Consider the following 22,187-nt stretch of genomic DNA (forward strand, 5'->3'; position numbering starts at 1 on the left):
CCTATTCACATTCTGCAGAGCTAGCAGTGGTGGAAGAGGGCAGTCTCTCTTTTTTCCCTCTCCTCCCATGTTCATCTCTGGGACTTCATCTCATTTCTACCTTCCCAGCAGTTCTCACCTCACTCCTACCCTGCTCAGGTACACTTGCAAATCTGAGCCATCCCAACCATCTTGTTTTCTTGTCTCCTTATCATACCTTCACATCAGCTGGTGCTGCCATAAATTGAAGTTAAACCAACGCATACTCTTCAAAATCCCATATTAAAATGGCCGCCTCCACAAGCTATCTGCCTTCTCGCCTCTCTTCTCTTAAACAACTGTGGACATTAAGCTTTGCAGTGGTTCAGATTTTAAATACCTTCCAAAAGTCCATGTGTTAAGGGATTGGTTGCCAGCATGTCGCAATATTAGGTGGTAGTGAAATCCTTAGGAATTGGGTCTCTTGGAAGGGCTAAGCCCTTTAAGGGGGAAGTGGGTCCCCTATCCCCTTTCTGTCCCTCTTTTTGTTTACCCACCACCATGAAGTGAGAAGCTTGGTTCCTCCATGCACTTGCTCTGCCTCACCATAGACACCAAAGCAGTGGACTAAAACCTCCCAAACTAAATCAAATAAACCTTTCTTCCTTTAAATTAACCATTCCTCTCATGTATTAAGTCATAGTGATGGAAAGCAAATATGTGCCTCTTCTTCCAAAGTGTCCACAATCATCCCAGGTCCCTGGGCCTCTGCATTCCTGAAAGGACAGAAATCCTCTTCTGGAATGTCTGCAGCTCTCTTGCTCCTGCTTGAAAATTCCTCTGCAGCTCCCTCTCTCTTCAAATTCTCTCTCTCTTATCTCTGAGGAGGACACATTTGCTTTGATTTGGGGCCAGCCTTCCACCTGTATATAAGGCCCTATCTTGTCTCTGTGATCTTACTGACAGTCAACTACCCTTTCCCAGGTAGCATTGATCTCTTTCTACTTCCTCTTTTCTCTCTGCATGCTCACATATTCAAGGTCTCACCCTCTCCCTCCAAAATGCCCTTCTACAAAACAAACATTCAAACTCCCAACTGGACAACTTCCCTCTGTTTATGACAGACAGAGGCACAGGCACAGTCCTGGCTTCAAATTTCGGTAGCATCTCTTACCAGTTAGGTGACATCATGAAATAACTAAAGGCATGCTGAAGTCTTCAGACAGGCTTCTCTGTGTTAGGCACACTGTGACAGCTTTACACATCAAAATACAACATCTACATCCCACCAACATTCTCAAGAGATGAGGGTTGCTATGTTTGGTTTAGATAAGAAGCACCTGGGCTCTTCCAATAGAGTGAGGCTTCCAGTCCTTCTGTGAGGACTAAGCCAGAGACTGCAGAAGGTCATATGCAAAGGTGGGGGCAGGTCAGAGAAAAGCCTCTACTTAACTCAGTTCCTCCCAGTGTTATGATTCCCCTTACTTTTAAAATGGAGTGTAGGCAAGTAGCATCCTCTAGTGACGTGATGCTCAGAACCACGCTGCCCCACTGACAAAAAATGTCCTCTACCTTGAGGAAGTATGTTATGCAGTATAAGGGATCATTTTGCTGACAAGATTAGTTCTTTGGAAAGAAAAGTCAGGAGCATGGAATAGAGCAAAGCTAGGAGGGAATGGAAAGTTCTAAGAAGGGGAAAGCACCGCAGCGAGCCAGCCCCTGAGCACCTTACACCATAGCAACTATTTATTCAAGCATGAAAACTGGGACATTGCTCTCCTAACACTAATTAGGCAAAGAAATGAGATATGCAAATATTTTTACAAAGTCTACTCACACCCACTTAACTTTCTAGATGAAAGTTAATTTAAAAAGAAAAAGTGACCCAATAGGATCACCTAGAGCTAACATCATCACCCTGATGACCTGGCCTAGGCTATCCCTGCAAGTCAAAAGCTGGCAGGAACCTTACACCACTCCATGACCTTGGGGACAGATAGGATCAAATTGTCCTAATGTCACATAAACCAGGTCAGCCCACAGAGCAGAGGAAACACAGTCACCCATGCAACAAGCATGGAAGTTTCCAAGCCCCAATGTGTCCATTATTTCTTCTCCATCCTCCAAACAAAGGGTTATTCAAAAGAGGAATTTAATTGTGAAAATACCATATAGAGGGGTTACAATTACATGTGCAAGGTAATGAGTACATTTCTTATCAAGCATTGTGGCTTCCTCCTTTGTTTCCCCTTTCCATCCCTTCCCATTTCCCCTCCCCACCCCCTACCCCCGATGCCCCCCCCACCAAAGTTGTAAAGTTCGTTTTTTTGACATAATGTCTTGTACATCTCATTGTTGCAATGGGTCCTCCTATATCTCTATTTAAACAATTTGTTTTTTTTCCTTCCCCTCCACAAATTATACTAACATCAAATACAGTGAAAACAGAGGTTATACCATGGGAGAGGCACATACAAAGCAACAAAGAAATATCTTATAAATATGTTAGAAACAATGGCAAGAAAGAAAAACCATTTGAGTCCTTATCTTGGGGTTCATTTCGTCTAACATCAACTTATCTGACCTTTTCTGCTTGTCTCAGACATATACTAGCTATTGCAAATAAGGGAAACCATGGGACCTTAATATAATATTTTCCAAGTCTTTCCATTTCCTAACAAATGGGGCAATGCCATTCTTTCTGATGAAGGAATAGAATTCCATTGTGTATATATACCATATTTCTTTTTTTTTTAATTTTTATTGTGAAAATACCATACAGAGGAGTTACAATTACATGGGCAAGGTAATGAGTACATTGCTAAACAAGCATTGATACCACATTTTCTTGATCCATTCATCTACTGAGGGGCATCTGGGTTGGTTCCATATCTTAGCTATGGTAAATAATGCTGCAGTAAACATAGTTGTGCTAGTAGTTTTAGTATGGTCTTGTTTGTGATCATTTGGGTAAATGCCTTAAAGTGGGATTGCTGGGTCATAGGGAAGCTCTATGTGGAGTCTTTTGAGGAACCTCCATACTGCTTTCCAAAGTGGTTGAACAAGTTTACACTCCCACCAACCATGTCCACATCCCCTCCAGCATCTGTTGTTATTAGAATTCTTGATGATAGCCATTCTGTGAGCTGATATCTCAATGTTGTTTTGATTTGCATTTCTTTTATGGCTAGAGAGGTTGAGCATTTCTCCATGTGTCTATTGGCCATACTTCTTTTCTCTTCAGAGAAGTTTCTCTGTAAGTCTTTAGCCCACTTATTTAATGGGCAGTTGTTTCTTTGAGGATTTGTTGTTAGGGGATTTAATTTTTTGAGTTCCAAGTATATTTTAGATATGAAACCCTTGTCCATTATATGGCTAGTGAAGATCTTCTCCCAGTACGTGGGCTTTCTATTGATCTTGCTAGCTATGTCCTTTGCCATGCAGAAGTGGCAATCCCATTTGTCCAACCTTTCTGTGATTCAAAAGAGGAATTTTGTGGAGGCTCTTCTCATCATTTGAGGACAGAGCTGGACACAACATTGTACAGTCCAATAAGATCTGCTTGTTCCTGCAAAGTTGCCTCACCTGCTGAAGGTGCCATCTTCTACACACTGGAGCTGCAATGGGCTGTGAGCATATTCACACACACTGAACATCTAGAGCCAGGCTACTATGGATGACAACACGAACCACTCCATTTCCTGCTCTTGGATCTTGTTAGAACAAAGGTATGTGTGGCTGTCTGGTCACAGAGCTGGATGCAGCTCACAGGTATCTACTGAGGGTCTCCTGCATACTTGGTGCTATGGAGTTCCCCAACTGATAACTACTGGAAAAGAAGGTGAACAGTTCACACCTAGAACTGGAACAAATAAGATACCACAAGAGCTCTCTGTGTGAAAGGGAGCTGCAAGTATCGAAGGCTCCTGGGGATATAGCACTCCCTTAGACAGAACCATTGGATGAGAGAGGAAGAGTTAAAGCCAGGGGATGATGGTTCATGCCTGTAACCCTAGCTATGAAGCAGGCTTCAATCTGAGGATCTCAGTTCAAAGTCAGCTCAGGCATATCTGAACTCCAATTAACCACCAATAACCCAAAGCAAAACCAAACAACCCTAAGCAGAGCTGTGGCTCAAGCAGTAGAGTGCTAAATTCAAGCAGAAAGATCATGGACAGAGCCCAGGCTCTGGGTTTAGGTCCCAATATCTTCTCTCTCTCTCTCTCTCTCTCTCTCTCTCTCTCTCTCTCTCTCTCTCTCTCTCACACACACACACACACACACACACACTCTTTTTCTCTCTCTTTCTTTTTCTCTCTCTTTCTCACATACACACGTGCACACACAGGCACACACACACACACACACACACACACAAAGAACAAGAAGAAGAAGAAAAAGAAGAAAGAGGAGGAGGAGGAAGAGAAGGAGAAGGAGAAAAAGGAGCAGAAGGAGAAGAAAAAGGGAGGAGGAGGAGGAGGAGGAGGAGGAGAAGGAGAAGAAAAAGGGAGGAGGAGGAGGAGAAGTAGGGGAGGAAGTGGAAGAGGAGGGGGAGCGGGAGCGGGAAGAGGAGGTGGAGAAGGATGGGGGAGGGAGGAGGATGGGGGAAGGAGGTGGATGGGGGAAGGAGGAGGAAAAGGGAGAAGAGGAAGAAAAGGGAGGAGGAGGAGAAGGGGGAGGAAGGGGAGCAACTAGGCAGAGAGACCAACCTATGTAGAGCCCGGAGGAGATATAGTAAGGTCTATCTGATAAGGGGCTGCAGCAGGGTCTGTGTTACTGTGTTGGGATAGAATTTCTTTTAGCCCAGCACTTCAAAAGTGGAGAGTCAGAGCTGTCCTCTGAAGTTTTAATCCTATTACACAGCCATCTTTAGAAAAGAGACCGTCTCTGGACCTGTGCGTCATCCTCCCAGAATAGCACTGCAGTCACACCACCAATGTCGTGAGGCCCCAGAGGCTCACTCCTCAGCCGTTCACAAGGGTAGCCAAGGACCCCATGTGCACTGCAGGAAATGAGAAATAACATCCTCTGCCTCTATGCCTGCCTTCCCGACTGACAATACCCTGGGGTGGGCAAGTCTCAAAATTACAAAGCAAATGTCAGGGTATACATGGAAGAGATGGAAAACGTTAGCTTTGTCTTTTTAAAGATTCAGATTAGACAAGAGGTTTTTTTTTCCTTATTAACAAATAAACCAAGAAGAGGATTCAGATCAGGATTTGATACATTTAAAATACCACCAAATAAGAGCTGAGACATAATGATAAAGAGCTTGCCTAATATGCATGTGGACCTGGGTTCAATCCCCCGCACTAAAAAATAAATAAACATAAGCAAATAAAATGCCACCAAATTATTCACACCCAATTTCCACAGCACTATGATCTAGACTGATTAATTCTCCACCAAAGAAACCTCTTCCTTACTCTAATTTATCCCTCTATCTGTCTTCCATCTCTCTGCTTGCTCTTTGTAACTGCTCCCTGTCCAGAAGGGACAATTTTTAATTTTTTTAAATTATCTTTAAGTAGTATACAAAGGGGTTTCAACTCAACATGTGAGTTTACAAGTATAATGCATCTTGACCAATGTACCCCTTTTCATCATTCTCCCCCATTTCTCCCAAACCCACCCATCCCCTCCATTTTTCTAGTTATATTTTCTCATGTATATTCATTGAATTTTGTGACAGAGGAGCTGGTTGTAACCCAGAAGACCTGGGTTCTGTTCTCAAGTAGTTGGTATTTCCACTGGTGAGCCATAGAGTCCGGCGCCATAGGCAAGACCTCCTTACCCTGAGTTGCTGAGCGGCAAATAAAGATCATTCCCCAGAAGCCCTCAGAGCCCACACTCAGGGCCAGTCTTGTAGGCAGGGAGCTCCAGTTCCTCATCTTACCTCCTTCTCCAAGCACTTTCTCTTTAAACTCAGGTCAAGCCTAGTCCAAGGGGATTTCCCCCGTGCAATATTTCCTGGCCCCAAACCATAAAATAATCCTTCAAAAAGCCACACCTCATAAAGTATAGAGAAGAGGGATCTGTATTTTTCACTAGGGATATAGGAGCACATCTATTTTGAATACAAGCAATATTCTCTCTGCCTGTGAACCCTACTACACATCACCCTTCTTACTGATACAAGCAAGACTGGAGGAAGAGACTGAGTGTCTGTTGACAGAAGGACTGCAGACACCATCATCTAGCCTTAGACACCTTTGCACTGCTGGATAGGGTGCTATCCTCATAGGAAGAGCCTTCCCTGAATCAAGCCCTCAACACTTGCTCCCTACAGAACAAAACAGAAGGCAGAGCACATTTATAAGAGCCCAGGTCTTGTTCACCATCTCATTGATGAGATAAATCTCCAGAGCTCTGTGGTAAAATAGGTAAAGAGTGGAGAAGGGCCAGTTGTATATTTAAGGAAATATCTCCACTTACGACAGTAAAAGAGGTATCCTCCTTCCTAACTCCATGGACAAAGTGAAGTCACAGGGTTACCAAAACCCGGACCTGCTGTCATTCTTGGTCCCGCACATTCAGTGGACACCAGCATCTCTCTATTCTGGCCTCTACACAGGTATCTTCTTTTCCTCTATTTCCACACCCACTGTGTATGGTGTCTGGCATTGTTATGATAGGATCAACTGCCAGCTCTTTGTGCACTCCATCCTTTACTCAACTGCTAGGACGAAGAGCGTAAAGATGCACATGCCCTACCACATATGAGCTTCCTTTGCAAGCTCCCTATAGCTCAGGAACACTTGTCTCTGGTGACCTTGTTGGCCTGTTCACTCAGTCAGTTTATTCCACCGTATCCTCTGAAGTAGATCATGGAAATTTGGGCCAGGCTAAGTGTTCTGTTCACCCACAATTGGACCATGCTGGCTCATTGGTCACATATTCCCTTCTGCACAGAATGTTCTACCATTACGTTGTCTGGCTTTTAAAACTCACATTTTGGAGGCCTCATCTCAAATGGCCCCTCTCTGATCCTCCATGATAGCACCTACCAGTTGACGATAATTGCTGGTTTCCAGTTTCTCACCAGCTCCCTCCATTATCAAACCCAACTGACAGTAGAAAAGAGATCATTTGGGGAGCAAAACTCTGAACTATTTCTCATCAAAAAATAATGAGCAATTGCGTACCAACAAAATAAGAACATAATACTATAGAAAAGGAATAGACAAGAAAAAGAGCTCTTAAAATAAAAAAAAATTTGAGCAAACAAAACCACAGTCAGGAAAATGTTCAAAATATTAGGCAACTCTGTAGGAAAATATGAGGGTGGGGAAACATGAAAGATCATTGAGCTAAGAAGTCTTACCTCCAAATAATCAGCAAAAGAACTACTAAAAGGAAGTTTAGAATGTAAAAGAGATCAAAGGTTTTTTTGTTTTGATTTTGGTTTGGAGGGTTTCTGTTTTGTTTTGTTTTATTCCTTGGACTTGAATTCAGTGTTACTTGTTTGGTACACTGGCACTCTACCATTAAACCCTGCCTCTAGCCTCTCTTCTTGATGAGTACTTTTGAGATAGGGTCTCGTGAGGTTGTTTTCACACACTGGCCTCAAACTGCAATTCTTTCACTCTCACCCTCCCAGGTGGCTTGGATTGAAGGCATGAGCCACAGCACTCAGCTAAGAAATATAAACTTTGAAATTGAAAAGATCTGTCTAGTGCCAAGCAAGATAAATGAAAAACTAGACTTGGATATATTATTGAGAAATTCCTGTCACCTAAGCCAGTTTGTAGAGAGAAAGTACAAGTATACTTCAAGGGTGCCCAGGACTTTCCATAAAAAACATCTTTAATGTTGAGGGTATATTATTTTCAACTTTCAAGTCTTAGCTAAACTATCAGTAAAACATAAGGACAAAATACAGACATTCAAGGAGTCCAAATATGGCCATACACATACCCAGAAGATACACATTACAACAAAACCATAAGAAAGCCAGCTAAAAAGATAATAAAGATTAAAAAGACACACACAAACTAGCACAGAAAAAAATTACTGATGGAAATACTTCCTACCCATATGTGAAAACAGAATAATGAAACCCATTAAAATTGTTTAAAAGGGATATCATGGAGGATAAAAAAGAGTCATGCAGGGGATGAATTTGATTAAAGTATAGTATATGCCTATGTGGAAAAATTACAATGAAACTCCCTTGTACAATTAATATACACTAATAAAAAAAGAAAAACATTTAAGACATGACTGCAGTTCATCAGTCTTAAAAACAATTGATCAAAACTAAGAAATTGGTGGGCACTGCTAAATCTTCGAGGAAAATAATAGATGGGTTCCATACGGTAAGTAAAATGAGCCAAAAGCTAGAAGACAGTATTGCTATGGTGTTAAAATGAGGATTTGGGGGAGAGGGGGCAGGAAACTGGAAACTCCAGGAAAAGAACCAAAAAACCTTATAAAAATACAATTATCAAGCAAGCAAAACATGACCCAAACCAGAGTGATTTATAGAAGGTTAAAAAAATGATTAAAAGGCTTGCAATTGCGGTACAAGCCTGTAATCCTAGCTACTCAAGAGGCTGAGATTTGAGTAGTGAGATCCCAGTTAGAAGTCAGCCTAGACAGGGAATTCCATGAGACTCTTATCTTTAACTGACAAAAATCCACAAGTGGAACTGTGGCTTAAGTGGTAGAGAGCCTTGAGCTAAAAAGGTAAGGGACAGTATGCTGGCCTAAAGGTTCAAACCCCAACACTGACACACAAAAATTTAAAATTAGGACACACAAATACTCTTCTAATCATTAGTTTGCTCTTCTTAGAGCCTAGAAGAACTAAATTTATCTAAGGAAGTGCAAACTTTTTGGCTTATTAAGTTTCATTGTAGTAGGCTGAGATTTTCAAAATCAGTGACTTGAGTGGATTGCATAGATTGAGTGGATTGAGGAGTGGATTGAGTGAATTGAGTAGATTGAGAGGTTGTGGATTGATTGGATTGAGCAGATTGCGTAGATCCAATGCAATGAGTGGATTGAGCTGATTTGTGGCTTGAGAGGGTTGAGTGGATTGAGTGGATTGAGTGGATTGAGTGGACTGAGCAGATTTCATGGAATGAGTGGATTGAGCAGATTGAGGGGATTGAGCAGATTGAGTGGATTGTGTGGATTGAGTAGATTGAGTTGATTGAGTGCATTGAGTGGATTAAGTGGATTGAGTGGATTGAGAAGATTGTGTGGATTGAGCGGATTAAGTGCAAAAACCATCCCTCTGGACATACTCTACAAATGTTCATCCGAAAATGCCTTTCCCCTCATAAAGGAACATCAGTGGGGAGGCTGGACTAACTCTCCTCCCCCATTTTCTACTCTCAGAGTACTGAGGCTCAGGACCACCATGATAGCTAGCAAAATCAGCTGTGGCAATAAAAGAATAAATCAAACTGCTGGGCATGGTATTCATGCCTGTCACCCTAGCCATGAGGAAGGTGGAGGCAGGAAGATAGCAATACAGGGCTGCCCAGTGCTAACGTGAGACCCTGTCTCAAGAACAAAATGCAAACAGAAGCATTGGTGTTATGTGATAGCTGTGCTTGCCTAGCATGTTTGAAACCAGGACCTGGGTTCAATCCCTAATAGAGAAAAATATATTTAAAAATAAATAAATCAGAGGGTTGGGACTTTAGATCAGTGGAAGAATGCTTGCCTAGCAAGTGCAAAGCCCTCAGTTCAGTGCTCAGCACCAAAATATAAATAAACAAACAAATAAATCAGGTGCCAGGCCTCAGCAGGGAAGAAGGCTTGGATTCTGCCCCAGTCACTAACCATTGGATATATGCCAAATCCCAGATTGAGTGGAATCTCCATGTTTTGAAATGTGGACACCAAATTAATCTTTTGTTTTATTTAACAAAAGCAAGAATGACAGTGTAGCAAAGTGGCCCAAGGAGTCGTCAGGGATGGGGCTTAGGCAGGACCCTCAAAAACCCTCCCTGGAGCAGAAAGCAGGTCTTGATGCTGGACCCCAGCATGAATGCCAGCTCTGCTACACTCTGGCAAGCTGCTGTACCTCTCTATACCTCCAGCATGAGAATCTTGGAAACACTTATTTCACAGCATTGCTAAGATGATTAAATGGGTGATTGTAGGTAAATGGCTGCAAACACAATCCCTACCATTGAGGAAGCTCTCAGTTCAAATGAGTTACTTTGTGTGTACGTGTGTGGGGGGGGGGGGTCCTGGGACTTGAATTCAGGGCCTGAGCTCTGTCCCTGATATTTTATGCTCAAAGTTAGCACTCTATTACTTAAGCCACAGCTTCACTTTGGGCTTTTGTGGTAATTCTGACTGGCTTCAAACTGTGATCTCAGATCTCAACCTCCTGAGTAGCTAGGATTACAGGTGTGAGCCAGTGGTGCCTGGCTCAAAGGAGTTAGCCTATGTGGCTTATCTCTGGAATTTCTTCCTCTATGAATCTAGGGGAAGATAGGACAATGGCTTAAAGCAATGAAAGGTGACTTTCAGGAGGGCTTGTTCTACAAGGAAGGATACCAGACCAGCACCAATCATCTATAGCTACCTTCCAGATGGCACAAACAGTGCTCCTAGAAGGGGCAGGTGACAGGCTCCCATGGAGTGATAAAGCTCCTCATAGTCACAAGCCAGAGCACCCGTTCTATCTATCCCAGGTGAACTGGCTGCTAGAGCCAAGGAAGGACGGCTCCCTCATCAACAGGACCCCAGGCTAGAGCACTTGAAAGCAGTCCCCACTAGTGGCAGCAGTGTCACAACCTTGCTCACAGCTGCCACAGCTGTTCCCAGGTCTCAGGAGGTTGGGGTTCCCAAAGGCCTGCTTCGCCTGCGATGATTCAGTTAAAGGTTGCCCCATTCACAAGCATCTAACGTTCCTGGGCCACATCAAACAAGGAAGAATGCCCAAGGACTTTCCTCTCCTCCAGCACAGAAAAAGTCCCACCTGCTGTGTGTTCTCAGGCCACCCACCTGTGACTGTGACCTGGATATGCCACGCTCGGGGGATGGGCTGGACACCAACCTTGGACGCTCTGCCAGAGACCCAGAGGCTATACTTGGAGATGTGTCTACAAAGACATGCAAGCCAGGCACCAGTGACTTATTCCCGTAATCCTGGCTACTTAGGGAGCTGAGACCCGAGGAAAGTCCCTGTCTTATCTCTAATGCACCTCAAAAAAACCCAAAAAGACCAGAAGTAGTGCTATGGCTCAAGTAGTAAAGCACCATGCATGAGCAGGAAAAAAAAAAAACTAAGGGACAACATCCTAACCCCTGAGTTCAAGCTCTAGGTACCATACACACAAAAAACAAGACATATAAAGAAATTGGAGATGCAACTCCAGGGTAAAGTATGTGCACTGAATGTAGAAGGTCCTGGGTTCAATCCCTAGTTTGGTGAGGTGACTGATCCTTGATTTTATTTATGTATTATTCATTCATTCACTTGTTTATGTATTTTTGGGCTAAACATAGTACCTCAAGCTGCTAGGCAAGCAGCCATACTACCCAATCCTTCCATGTATATTTTTCAGGTGAGGGCTTGTTAACTTTGCCTGGACTGGCCTTGAATCTTCCTGATTCTACCTCCTCTGGTTCTGGGATTACAGGCATGCACTACCATACTCGCCTTAGACTCTGATTGCTGAGGTCCCTCTTAAGTCTCACAACTCTCCCTTTAGGACACAGTATCCTTACACCTTCACTTTCCCTCCTGTGGTGTGATCTTGAAGGCTTATTCTCAGGATGATGTTGTTCACAGTTAACTTGGAACACTGGGAGTCTCTGCAGGGCACACACCTGTGCCAGGTCATATCTGTCACCTGGTAGCACCAGCCTCAGGGCTAAGAGGAAAGAAGGTATTTAGCACATGTCCACAGAAGTGAAGTTCAACATGGAAATTCCTTCAAATATCCATTTCTGCTACCTATACCACATGCTTCTCATCTCTGAGTGCACTTGTCTCTAGCTCTCTGGCCTTCTGATGTATCCTTCAAAACACAAATTCTTAAATGTCAGTTGTTAAAGATGTAAACAACTGCCTGGTGCCAGTAGCTCACACCTGTAATCCTAGATACTCAGGAAGCTGAGATCTTAGGATCACAGTTCAAAGCCAGCCTGGGCAGGAAAATCCGTGAGACTCTTATCTCCAATAAAAACCACTAGACAACCAGAAGTGGCACTGTGGCTCAAGCGGTAGAGCTCACCTTGAGCTGAAGAGTGCAAGGACAGCACCCAAGCCCAAAGTTCAAGCCCCACAACCGACAAAAAAAAAAGATGTAAACAACTGCCATATAAATATCACAACAGTATTTAACCATTTTCATACCCACCCCAAACATCTCAAACATCTGGGGGAAACAGGGGCATTTATGAGTCAATTTATACACTGAAGAGTCATCAAAGTAACCCTACATCTTATTTATAGTCTTGGTCTTGAGCCTGAAAATTGCTCAGCTGAGGTACCCTTGTTATTATATTGATCACTTAAAAAAAATAAGCACTTGTACTCATTATCCAACTTACAAGATGATAACTCCCATGTACAACATTAATAATAACTATAAAATTATATTTTAAAAATAAAAACAAACAGTTGTACTTAATTAAACCAAAAATGAAAAATAAAAACTGATGACAAACAGCAAAATCCTAGCTTCTTCTTACACTTACACCAAAAAAACAAAACAACAACAAAAAAAATACATAAATGTCAAAGAAACAGTCTATAAGTTATTTGCTGCCCTCTGGTGGTCAGTTCTGGGACATTTCCATATCTGGGGACAGGAAACCATATTTCACACATGGCCCCTTTGAGGTTCATCCAGTCTTTGGCTTTCCCAGCAACTGAGCAGATCCTGATGCTCTGCTCCCCACTTCTGTGACTGTGTGTGAGTGGGGTGGGGGAGGGGTGGGGGATGCTGGAGAAAGAAAGGCACCAGCCTGAGGAGAACGAGATGAGCAATGTGATACTGCTTCATCAAAGCACACATAACACTTCGAAAAAAAGACACAACCAATGAGGGAGGAGCCAGTGCTTTTGACTCACCGACACTGCTCTTCAAAAACATGACTGAGGACTGGTCTTGCTACACATTGACAAAGGAACAGACTTAGCCTCACTCCTCACTTGGGCTTTGAGAAGCCACTGCCCTGGGATGAGCATGTCACATGCCCTCTTTGCCATAGCCTGATGTGACTTTACATATTCTGACCCCCTCCAGGCTTCCAACAGCTCTACCTTAGAGACCCGTGACTTCCAAGCTCATCCAGAGGCAAGGTGCAAGCTCAGAGAGGCGAGGCCCAGGGTCTACACTCTTAATGGCTTCACTGTGGCATGTGAGACAAGCACAACATGCCAACTGTTTATGTGCATGTCAATTCCCCTCAACTCATCTCAACTGATAACTTTATACTGGGCTGGGCCCTGGAATGAGAAAAGGGGGTGGAGGGAACTGGCTCCTACCAACTGCAAAATGCCCTGCTTCATGAGTACCCTGTTGGAAGGCCTCACTGGCCAACATCTCACTGGTCACTAGTCTGCTATTAATACATTAGTCTGTCTCAGCAAGTGGTGAGACAACAGAAGTATAGTTCCCTCAGTTTCTAAACTCTGGAAATCCAAGGTCAAGGTGGCAACCTGGCTTACCAACTTCTGCTCTCCCCATCTGTCCTCACATGGCCTTTCCTCTATGCACATGAGGACAAGCAGAGAGCTCTGATGTCACCTCTTCTTAGCTGGCCACCAATCTTATCAAATTCAGACTCTAGCCCTATGATCTCATATCATCTTAATCATCTCTTTATACACAAAATCTCTGAATAGTCACATGGTTACTGACTGAACTGTGATGCCCTGCATGTGACTGCTGCGGCTCTAAGCTCTATAAATGCTGCAAGGGAGGCAGCAGGGTTTAGGAAGTGATAATAGAGGGGGTGCATGCGGGCTGACACCTTTCTCAGGAAGTCATAGGTGCAAGAAAACTGAAATTTACATGAGAATTAGCCATGCACAAGATAGAAGTAAGCATCCTAGATGTCACAGCATCATCCAAAAGACACACACACACACACACACACACACACACACACACACACACCATGAAGAAAAGCATGGCACAGGGAGCCATTGAAATGAGGAGAATAAGGGGTCAATGAGGCAATTTGGCCCTTGATCTTCAAGGTACTGACAGGCCACAGAGGGTGACAAAGTGGATGAGATGATGTCCTTTTCTGCTGTGCACCAGGGTTCTCAAGGTGCACATGCCCACTACAACATTGGCAGCACCTGAGGATCATTTGAAATGAGACAATGGTGGGAGGCAACCTGGTCTCTAAAAGCCTCCCTTAGGGAGACCACTTATGGGTTAGGACCAGCATGCTTGTTTTGTACATGTTTTATTGTAAAAATACTGTACAGAGGGGTTACAGTTACATGAACAAGGTAATGAGTACATTTCCTATCAAGCATTGTTGCCTCCTCTTTTGTTTTTCCCCTACCATCCTTTCCCTCTTGCCTCCACAACTACCCCCACTCCCCCCCCCACCCCCCGCGAAAGTTGTAAAGTTTGTTTTCAACATAGCGTCTTGTACATCTCATTGTTGCAATGGAGAGGACCAGCTTCTTTTGTGCTAAAATAGTTTTCCTCTGTACAGAGTCAAAACAAAGGGATGGGCTGGCTCTTACAGACACTTCTCACTTCCTATACCTCCACCTCCTCACTCACAAAGGTGTCCCCAGCTTCCTTTCTCCCCGGGGAAAGTCTTTCCAGCCCCTCTACATTGGCTGCAGAGTTCTCGCCACCTCTGCCCCTCTCCCCACATCCTCACCAAACATCCTTTTCCTTCTTGTCTTGCGAAGCATTTACTTTGGCACGGCATTTTGGATACGAAAATAGAGGATGGCTATTGCAGAAAATCTTTGAGAGAAAATCTGAAAGTACTGAGGAATGCCATGGAAATGAGAGATAATCATGAAAAATAAGACATCTGGGCAAAGTTTAAAAGGACCAGGCATGCACGGCCTTGAGTGAATGTCACTGCACAGAGCTGGGGTGACAGTTTCCTAATACATCAAGAAAGCACATAGGAGAGAAGGATCCATTTTTCCACTCATCAACAAGATCAGAAGAAGCAAGAAGTCATTGGTTTCAACCGGGAAAACCTATGTCAAGTGTCTGAGCCATAGGAGAGGAGGAGCTGCCAAGAAACTGCTGAGATCATACTTGCCAGAGATCCTCACAATGAAGTAACAGTCACTGGGTTTCTGGCTGGCAGTGTGACACAGTGCATGGACCAAGCAGGGTCTGATCTCTGCTAGGTTCTGTGCAGGGTCCCCATCTTCCTTGGAATGTAATGTCCTCCAAAGATGTATATATTGAAAGCTTTGTTTCCAGCCCATGGTGCTAATGAAAGGCATGCAACCTCTGGGAGGCAGGGTCTAATGGGAGAAATTGGGTCACTGGGGATCTGCCTTTGAGGGAAGAGTAGGGCCACATCTCTTTCCTGTCTCTCCATTCCCCTGCTGCTATGAAGTGAGCATTTCCTACATCACATGTTCCCTGCAATGATGCATTAGTTCACCCCAGGGCCAACTGACTCCTAACTGAAGCCTCTGAAGTGGTGAGTCAAAATAAACCTTCTCTTTTGTTCTGTTGATCACTCCAGGTATTTTGTTACAGGAATAGAAAGCTGACTAACTTTCTGGAAACTCCATTCCTTGATAAGGTCTAGATGTACAGAGCAAATACAATTCCAGGTTAGTGTGGTTTGATTGAGATACTCAGGAATCTGAGATTCCATGCATCTCTCCAAAACATTTCAGATCTCTTTCCTGGAGGCCAGGATTCTAAGCAGTGAATAAGGAAGCTAATTTATTCCTTGCCTACAGTCAGCTTCTATCTTCCTAGTAATAGCAGCTATCACAATAACAACCACTATCTAATTGACAGCTCTGAGCTAGGCACCTTCTGCTCTGTGCCAGTGCTACACACACCACCCTCCACTCATGTCTCACCTTCAACATACCACTCCATAGGTAAATGATGGAGAAACCGAGGCCTAACGAGGACTGACTTGCCCATGGCGCCACTGCAGTCACATATGAGATTGAAATTCAAGCTCAAGGTTCTGATTTCAGAATCCACCATCATGATCATGCCTCTGTGTTGCTAGGAACAAAGTATTCCAGACAGATGCCTATCAAGGAATTGATCCAAATGTAGCCCCCAAGTCTCTGAGGGTCAGCAGATGCTGGCCCCTGGCTAATACTCAACAAAATGGAGGAAAACCATTGGAGAATCACCCATGTGTCTCCTCTCCTGGGGCCATCACCCCACACTACACCAGATATGGTGGTACTTAAAACAAAGTCTCTCCTGGAAGACCCGGGCCCTGTCCGTATTGCCTCTACCTGATCTCCCACAGCTTCACACGGACCTCAGAGAACTATCAGAGCTGCTTGCAGGGTAGACATCTTCATACCATCACCCACTCCACCCCCTTCAGGGGTGCAGTTTCTCAGAAGCCTTTGCTACCTCTAATCAGCATGTCTACTATGCCCAACAATTGTCACAAGGGATAAAATTGTTTGAAGATCACTGTGATTAGGAGATCCTGAGCAGATGGCACAGATACTGCTGTGATGATTTTAGACAACCCTAGGTTGGCTTTCCATCTCTTCCTTTTAATGCATTTCTGGATCCTCTGGCTTCTCTCCTTCTGCCCCTTTCTGGGGCCCTGAAGATGGCTGAGACAGGTTCAATCACAGCTGTGAAGAAACTATTTTCTGTGGTATATGGATACTGTCTGCTCTACGGTTCTACCAGCAGGCTCCTCTGGGGCTCCTATTGATCAGAAGCTTCCACTGTGAGGCCAGATAAAGGCACCAGTGGCCTACATCTATAATCCTAGCTACTCAGGAGGCTGAGATTTGAGGGTCCCAGTTTGAAGCCAGCCCAGGCAGATTAGAGTCTGTGAGATTCTTATCTCCAATTGACCACCAGAAAACCAGAAGTGGTGCTGTGGCTAAATATAGTGGAGTGCTAGCCTTGAGTGAAAAAAGCTCAGGGACAGCACCTAGGACCTGAGTTCAAGCCCCATGACTGACAGAAATCAAAAAAGAAAATAAAAAAAGAAAAAGAGAGAGACTACCTGAGCCACTCCAGAGGAGGGAGCTGAGAGTTAAACATCCATCTTGCCCCATTGCAAAAGCCACCACAAAACAAGCAGGGGAATGAGGCCATGGGCGGGTGTAAGTTGGCTAGGTTCAAAGCCACCAGGGTCCCTGTGCCTGTGAAGCACAGCAGACCTAGCAGAAATGAGTGACAAAGAATTTCTATGCTCTTCAGACTTCTGCAGGCTGATAGCAACCTTGAAGTCCGGTGGCTGAAATGTATTCCTGCTTGATGGAAAAGCTGTACTCAAGCCCCAAGTAAGTATTCTTGGGGTGTCTATATTTTTTTCACCTTTATGAATCACAGTGGAGGTTAAAGCAGGCTTTTTCTTATGCACAGACCAGAGGACCCAGGGAGAAAAATAACACTCTCCAGGAGACCTGCTTGTCCTAAGCCAGCCAATCTCCTTGGATCATCTTTTGTGGCTATGTTACCACAATGGGCAGGCTCCACTCACTGTGACTAGCAGAAGCCATCTGAAATGCAACTGGATGGCATACTATTGCAAAAAAAAAAAAAGGTCTTGTGTATAAGGTCAGCTGTCACAACCTAGCAGGGAACTACCCCTGGCCACATTGTGCCAACTCAGCTTCTGACATTGTTACCCATTCCAAGAATATGAAGTGAATAAATGGTAAAATGAATAAAATCAGAGTCATTACCTTCATACTGCCCATAGCTTGGAAGGCCAACGCTAATCTTGAAGAGGTCAGTGCTGCCAGCATCACATTGAATCTCGCATACTTGTTCTTAATAGACAAATAGTACTGTCCATCTGGAGTCACAGAACCAAACCTATGGGAAATGGAGAAAATGAGGTGCCATTTAATCACAGAAACACATGGCATAAGCATAAATAAATAGCAGCAAAAACAAGTACATAGATTTCTACATCCTTGAAACTTCTCCATGCATGCCTCCCCAGGAGAAGCTGAGAAAGGCCTGACTCATAGGAAGCAAGAACAGGTTTTCCACTAACAACAACCTGCAGCTCATCAGACGAGACAGAGCAGTATGAGGACTGCCACCATCAAACTAATACCAGAGTCTGAGTGTGCAAACCACACACTTTCTCACTTAAAAAAAAAAAGATATAATCACATCCCACAAAATTTCACCATTAAATATATTTGGTTTTGTGGGCTTTGACATATTCACAAGTTTATACAACCATTGCTATAACCCAATTCCAAAGCATTTTATCACTCCACAAGGAAACTCCATTGCATTAGAAGTTCCCTGCGTCCTCCACCTCTACACACGCACACGCGCGCATGCGCATGCATACACACACACACACACACACACACACACACACACACACACACACACTACAATACTCACCGCACGTTGATCTGGCTCCTGATGTTCTATCTTTATAGATTGGCCTATCTCAATGTGATCTGGGTCTGACTTCTTTCGCTTAGTATTTTGTTTCCAAGGTTCATCATACTGCAAAAGTTTTATCTAGTTACTTCATTTACTAGAAATACCACTGGAGTTGTTTTCCCTTTTCAGACACTATAAACAATTATGCTGTGAACATCTGAATCCAAGATTGTGTATGGACATATTTTTCAAATATTTTTATTGTAAAGATACTGTACAGAGGGGTTATAGTTACATGAGTAAGGTAATGAGTACATTTCCTATCGAGCATTATTAGTCCTCCTTTGTTTTTGCCCTACTATCCCTTCCCTCCCCACCTCCCCGACTCCTCCTTCCGGAAGTTGTAAAGTTCATTTTCAACAGTGTCTTGTATGTCTCATTGTTACAATGTGTCAACCTGTATCTTTCTTTCAGCATTTTGTATGGACATATTTTCAATCATCTGTGAACAATATTTTTATATATACCAGAGTAGGACTGTGGGGTCACCTGATAAACTTGTGTGTGTGTGTGTATGTGTGTGTGTGTGTGTGTGTGTGTGTGTGTGTGTTGGTCCTGGGATTTGAACTCAGATGTAATAATTCTTGTATATTCTGGATATTCTACCCTATGATATATTTGGTTTACTTTTATGTTGTATTTGATTTACAAATAAAGTCTACTTAGACTTTATAGTGTACTTTGATGCATCAAATGTTTTTAAAATTTTTTATTAAGTCCAGTTATTTGTTTATAGTTGTGTTTGTGGTGTCACATTTAATAAGTCATTGCCTAAATCAAAATCACAAACAATTTACACCTAATGGTCTTTTCTAAAAGTTATATTATTTCAGTTTCTATATTTAGGCATATAATCATTTTAAGTTAAATTTTGTATATGAGATAGGGATCTAACTTCATGCTATATTTATTAATAGATGTCTAGTTGTCCCAGTATCATTTATTGAAGACTATTATTTCTTTACTAAATTTCCTTGGCACTCTAGATTAATTAGTAATGACCATAAATGCAAAGATCTGTCTCTAAACACTTTATTCCATAATCTAAATATCTATCCTATGCAACTATCACATGATCTTGATTACTGTAACTTTGTAGTAAGTTTTTAAATACATTTTTATTGTAAAAATAGTGTACAGAGGGGTTACAGTTACATGAGTAAGGTAATGAGTACATTTCCTATCAAGCATTGTTACCTCCTCCTTTGTTTTTCCCCTCCCATTCCTTCCCTCCCTACCTTCCCAATACCTCCCTTCCCCCCAAACAAGTTGTAAAATTCATTTTCAACATAGGGTCTTGTACATCTCATTGTTACAATGAGTCAACCTGTATCCCTATTTAAGCATTTTTTTCCCTTCCTCTCCCCAAATTAGAAAAGTGTACATACAAGATGCAGGGCACTGGAATCAAATACAGTGAAAACAGGGGTTATACCATGGGGGAAGAACATACAAGAGAAACAAAAAAATCACATAGTACATTGTAAGTACGTTAAAAACAATAGCAAGAAAGAAAAAATCACTTGTGTCCCTATATTGGTGTTCATTTCGCTTAACATCATCTTATATGGTCATATGTACATAGCTTTTGACCTTTTCTGCTTGTCCTAGACATATACTAGTTATTGCAAATAAGGGAAACCATGGGACCTATGTTTCTTTGGGCCTGGCTTACTTCACTTAATATAATTTTTTCCAAGTTTTTCATTTCCTAATGAATGGGATGGTGTCATTCTTTCTGATGGAGGCATAGAATTCTATTATATATATATATATATATATCACATTTTCTTGATCCATTAATCTACTGAGCTGCATCTGGGTTGATTCTATATCTTAGCTATGGTGAATAATGCTGTGATAAATATAGTTGTGCTGGTAACTCTAGTATACCCTTGTTTATTATCGTTAGGGTAAATGCCAAAGAGTGGGATTGCTGGGTCATAGGGGAGCTCTATGCGAAGTCTTTTGAGGAACCTCCATACTGCTTTCCAAAGTGGTTGAACAAGTTTACATTCCCCCCAACAATGCATGTAGTAAGTTTTTAAATCATGGTTTTTTTATTGTTGTTGTTTTTTGTCAGTCATGGGGCTTGAACTCTGGGCCTGGGCACTGTCCCTGAGCTCTTCAGCTCAAGGTGAGCATTCTACCAGTTGAGCCACAGTGCCACTTTCATAAATTATAAGTATTTTTAAATTACAAGTGGAAACTCTCTACTTTGTTCCTTATTAAGATTATTTGGGCTATTAAGGATTTCTCAAAATTCCATATGAATACAGAAATATTGTTATATTAATTTCTGCAAAAAAGCTGAGATTTTGATAAGGATTATATTATTTCATATATCTGTATATAGAATCTATATGATTATATATCTATATATAGAATCTATCTATCTATCTATCTTCTATATATATATACACATTTATTCATCTATTTATTGGCCTGTTCTGTGAGCAGGCATGTGTGTGTGTGTGTGTGTGTGTGTGTGTGTGTGTGCATGCTGGTCCTGGGTTTGAACATAGGGCCTAGGCACTGTCCTTAAACTTTAGCACTCAAGGTTATCACTCTCTATCACTTGAGCCACAGCTCCATTCCAGCTTTTTTTTTTTCGTGCTAAATTGGAGATAAGAAATTCCCAGTTTTCCTGATCAAATTGGCTTCAAACCATGATCCTTAGCTCTCAGCCTTCTGAGTAATTAGGATTACAGACACGAGCCACCAGCATCTGACCTTGACCCACTGTTTTATAAATGATGAATGAAGACCCCAAAGGTGGGGTTCCTCCTTCAAACCTCAAAATCTCTGCTTTCATTGCTATTCTATATTGACTTCTTTTGTGTAGGAGGAGCTTAAATAGAAATGAAATTATATTAAAAAATCAGAAGTTATTTATCAAAGAAAGATTTTTATATAGCATCATATCTTTTATAAACAACATAGAATTCTTCTTCCCTATTAAATGTAACTTCTTAATCTCAAGTGCATTGGGTAAATAGCATTGGTCTAGCCTCTGCCAGAGGACTAACCAAGCCACTAAGACCTTATCAGGAGCATAGAATGTGAGCAGCTCCATCTGTGGTTTCCCAACTCTCTTCCCCATTCCCTAGAATAGGACACTGTCAAGTGTCTGGGAAACGTAACCTCTCAGGAGGACTGAAAATCCACTAATCTGCTTTTATAGACATTGGTAGTTCTTTAGGGAATAGGGTGGGGAGGATCACCAAGATAATTGAAAAGATGCTTTTGTTGTTTCTGTTCTATTTCCTGCCAATATATATGAGAAAGAAACAAACACAATTTCCTCCATTCTAAGTCTGTTTCCTATACAATTATCTTAAACTTTTCACATTACTATCAAATTTTATCTGTTGACAAAAAATTTCAAACAACATAAAAGGGGAGAATTTTTTTTTAATTTTTGTTTTTATTTTTTGTGAATATACTGTACAGAGGGGTTACAATTACATGGGCAAGATAATGAGCACATTTCTTATCAAGCATTGCAGCCTCCTCCTTTTTTTTCCCTTCACATCTCTTCCCAGCCTCCCCCACCCAATCCCCCCCCCCCCCCCACCCCCGCACCAAAGTTGTGAAGTTCGTTTTCAACATGACAACTTGTACATCTCATTGTTGCAACGGGTCCACCTGTATCCTTATTTAAAC

General features: G+C 42.4%; 1 protein-coding gene across 1 annotated transcript in view; it reads right to left on the minus strand.

Annotated features, from left to right (window-relative positions):
- Positions 1–22,187, minus strand: part of Acoxl (acyl-CoA oxidase-like) — a 278,059-nt gene that overhangs the window by 239,996 nt on the left and 15,876 nt on the right. Inside the window, 2 exon segments of the mRNA XM_013019717.1 lie at positions 17,795–17,927; positions 21,317–21,372. Coding sequence (XP_012875171.1) covers positions 17,795–17,927; positions 21,317–21,372 — 189 coding nt within the window.

This window comes from Dipodomys ordii, unplaced genomic scaffold (genome assembly GCF_000151885.1).
Source record: "Dipodomys ordii isolate 6190 unplaced genomic scaffold, Dord_2.0 Scaffold47, whole genome shotgun sequence".
NCBI classification, from domain to species: domain Eukaryota; kingdom Metazoa; phylum Chordata; class Mammalia; order Rodentia; family Heteromyidae; genus Dipodomys; species Dipodomys ordii.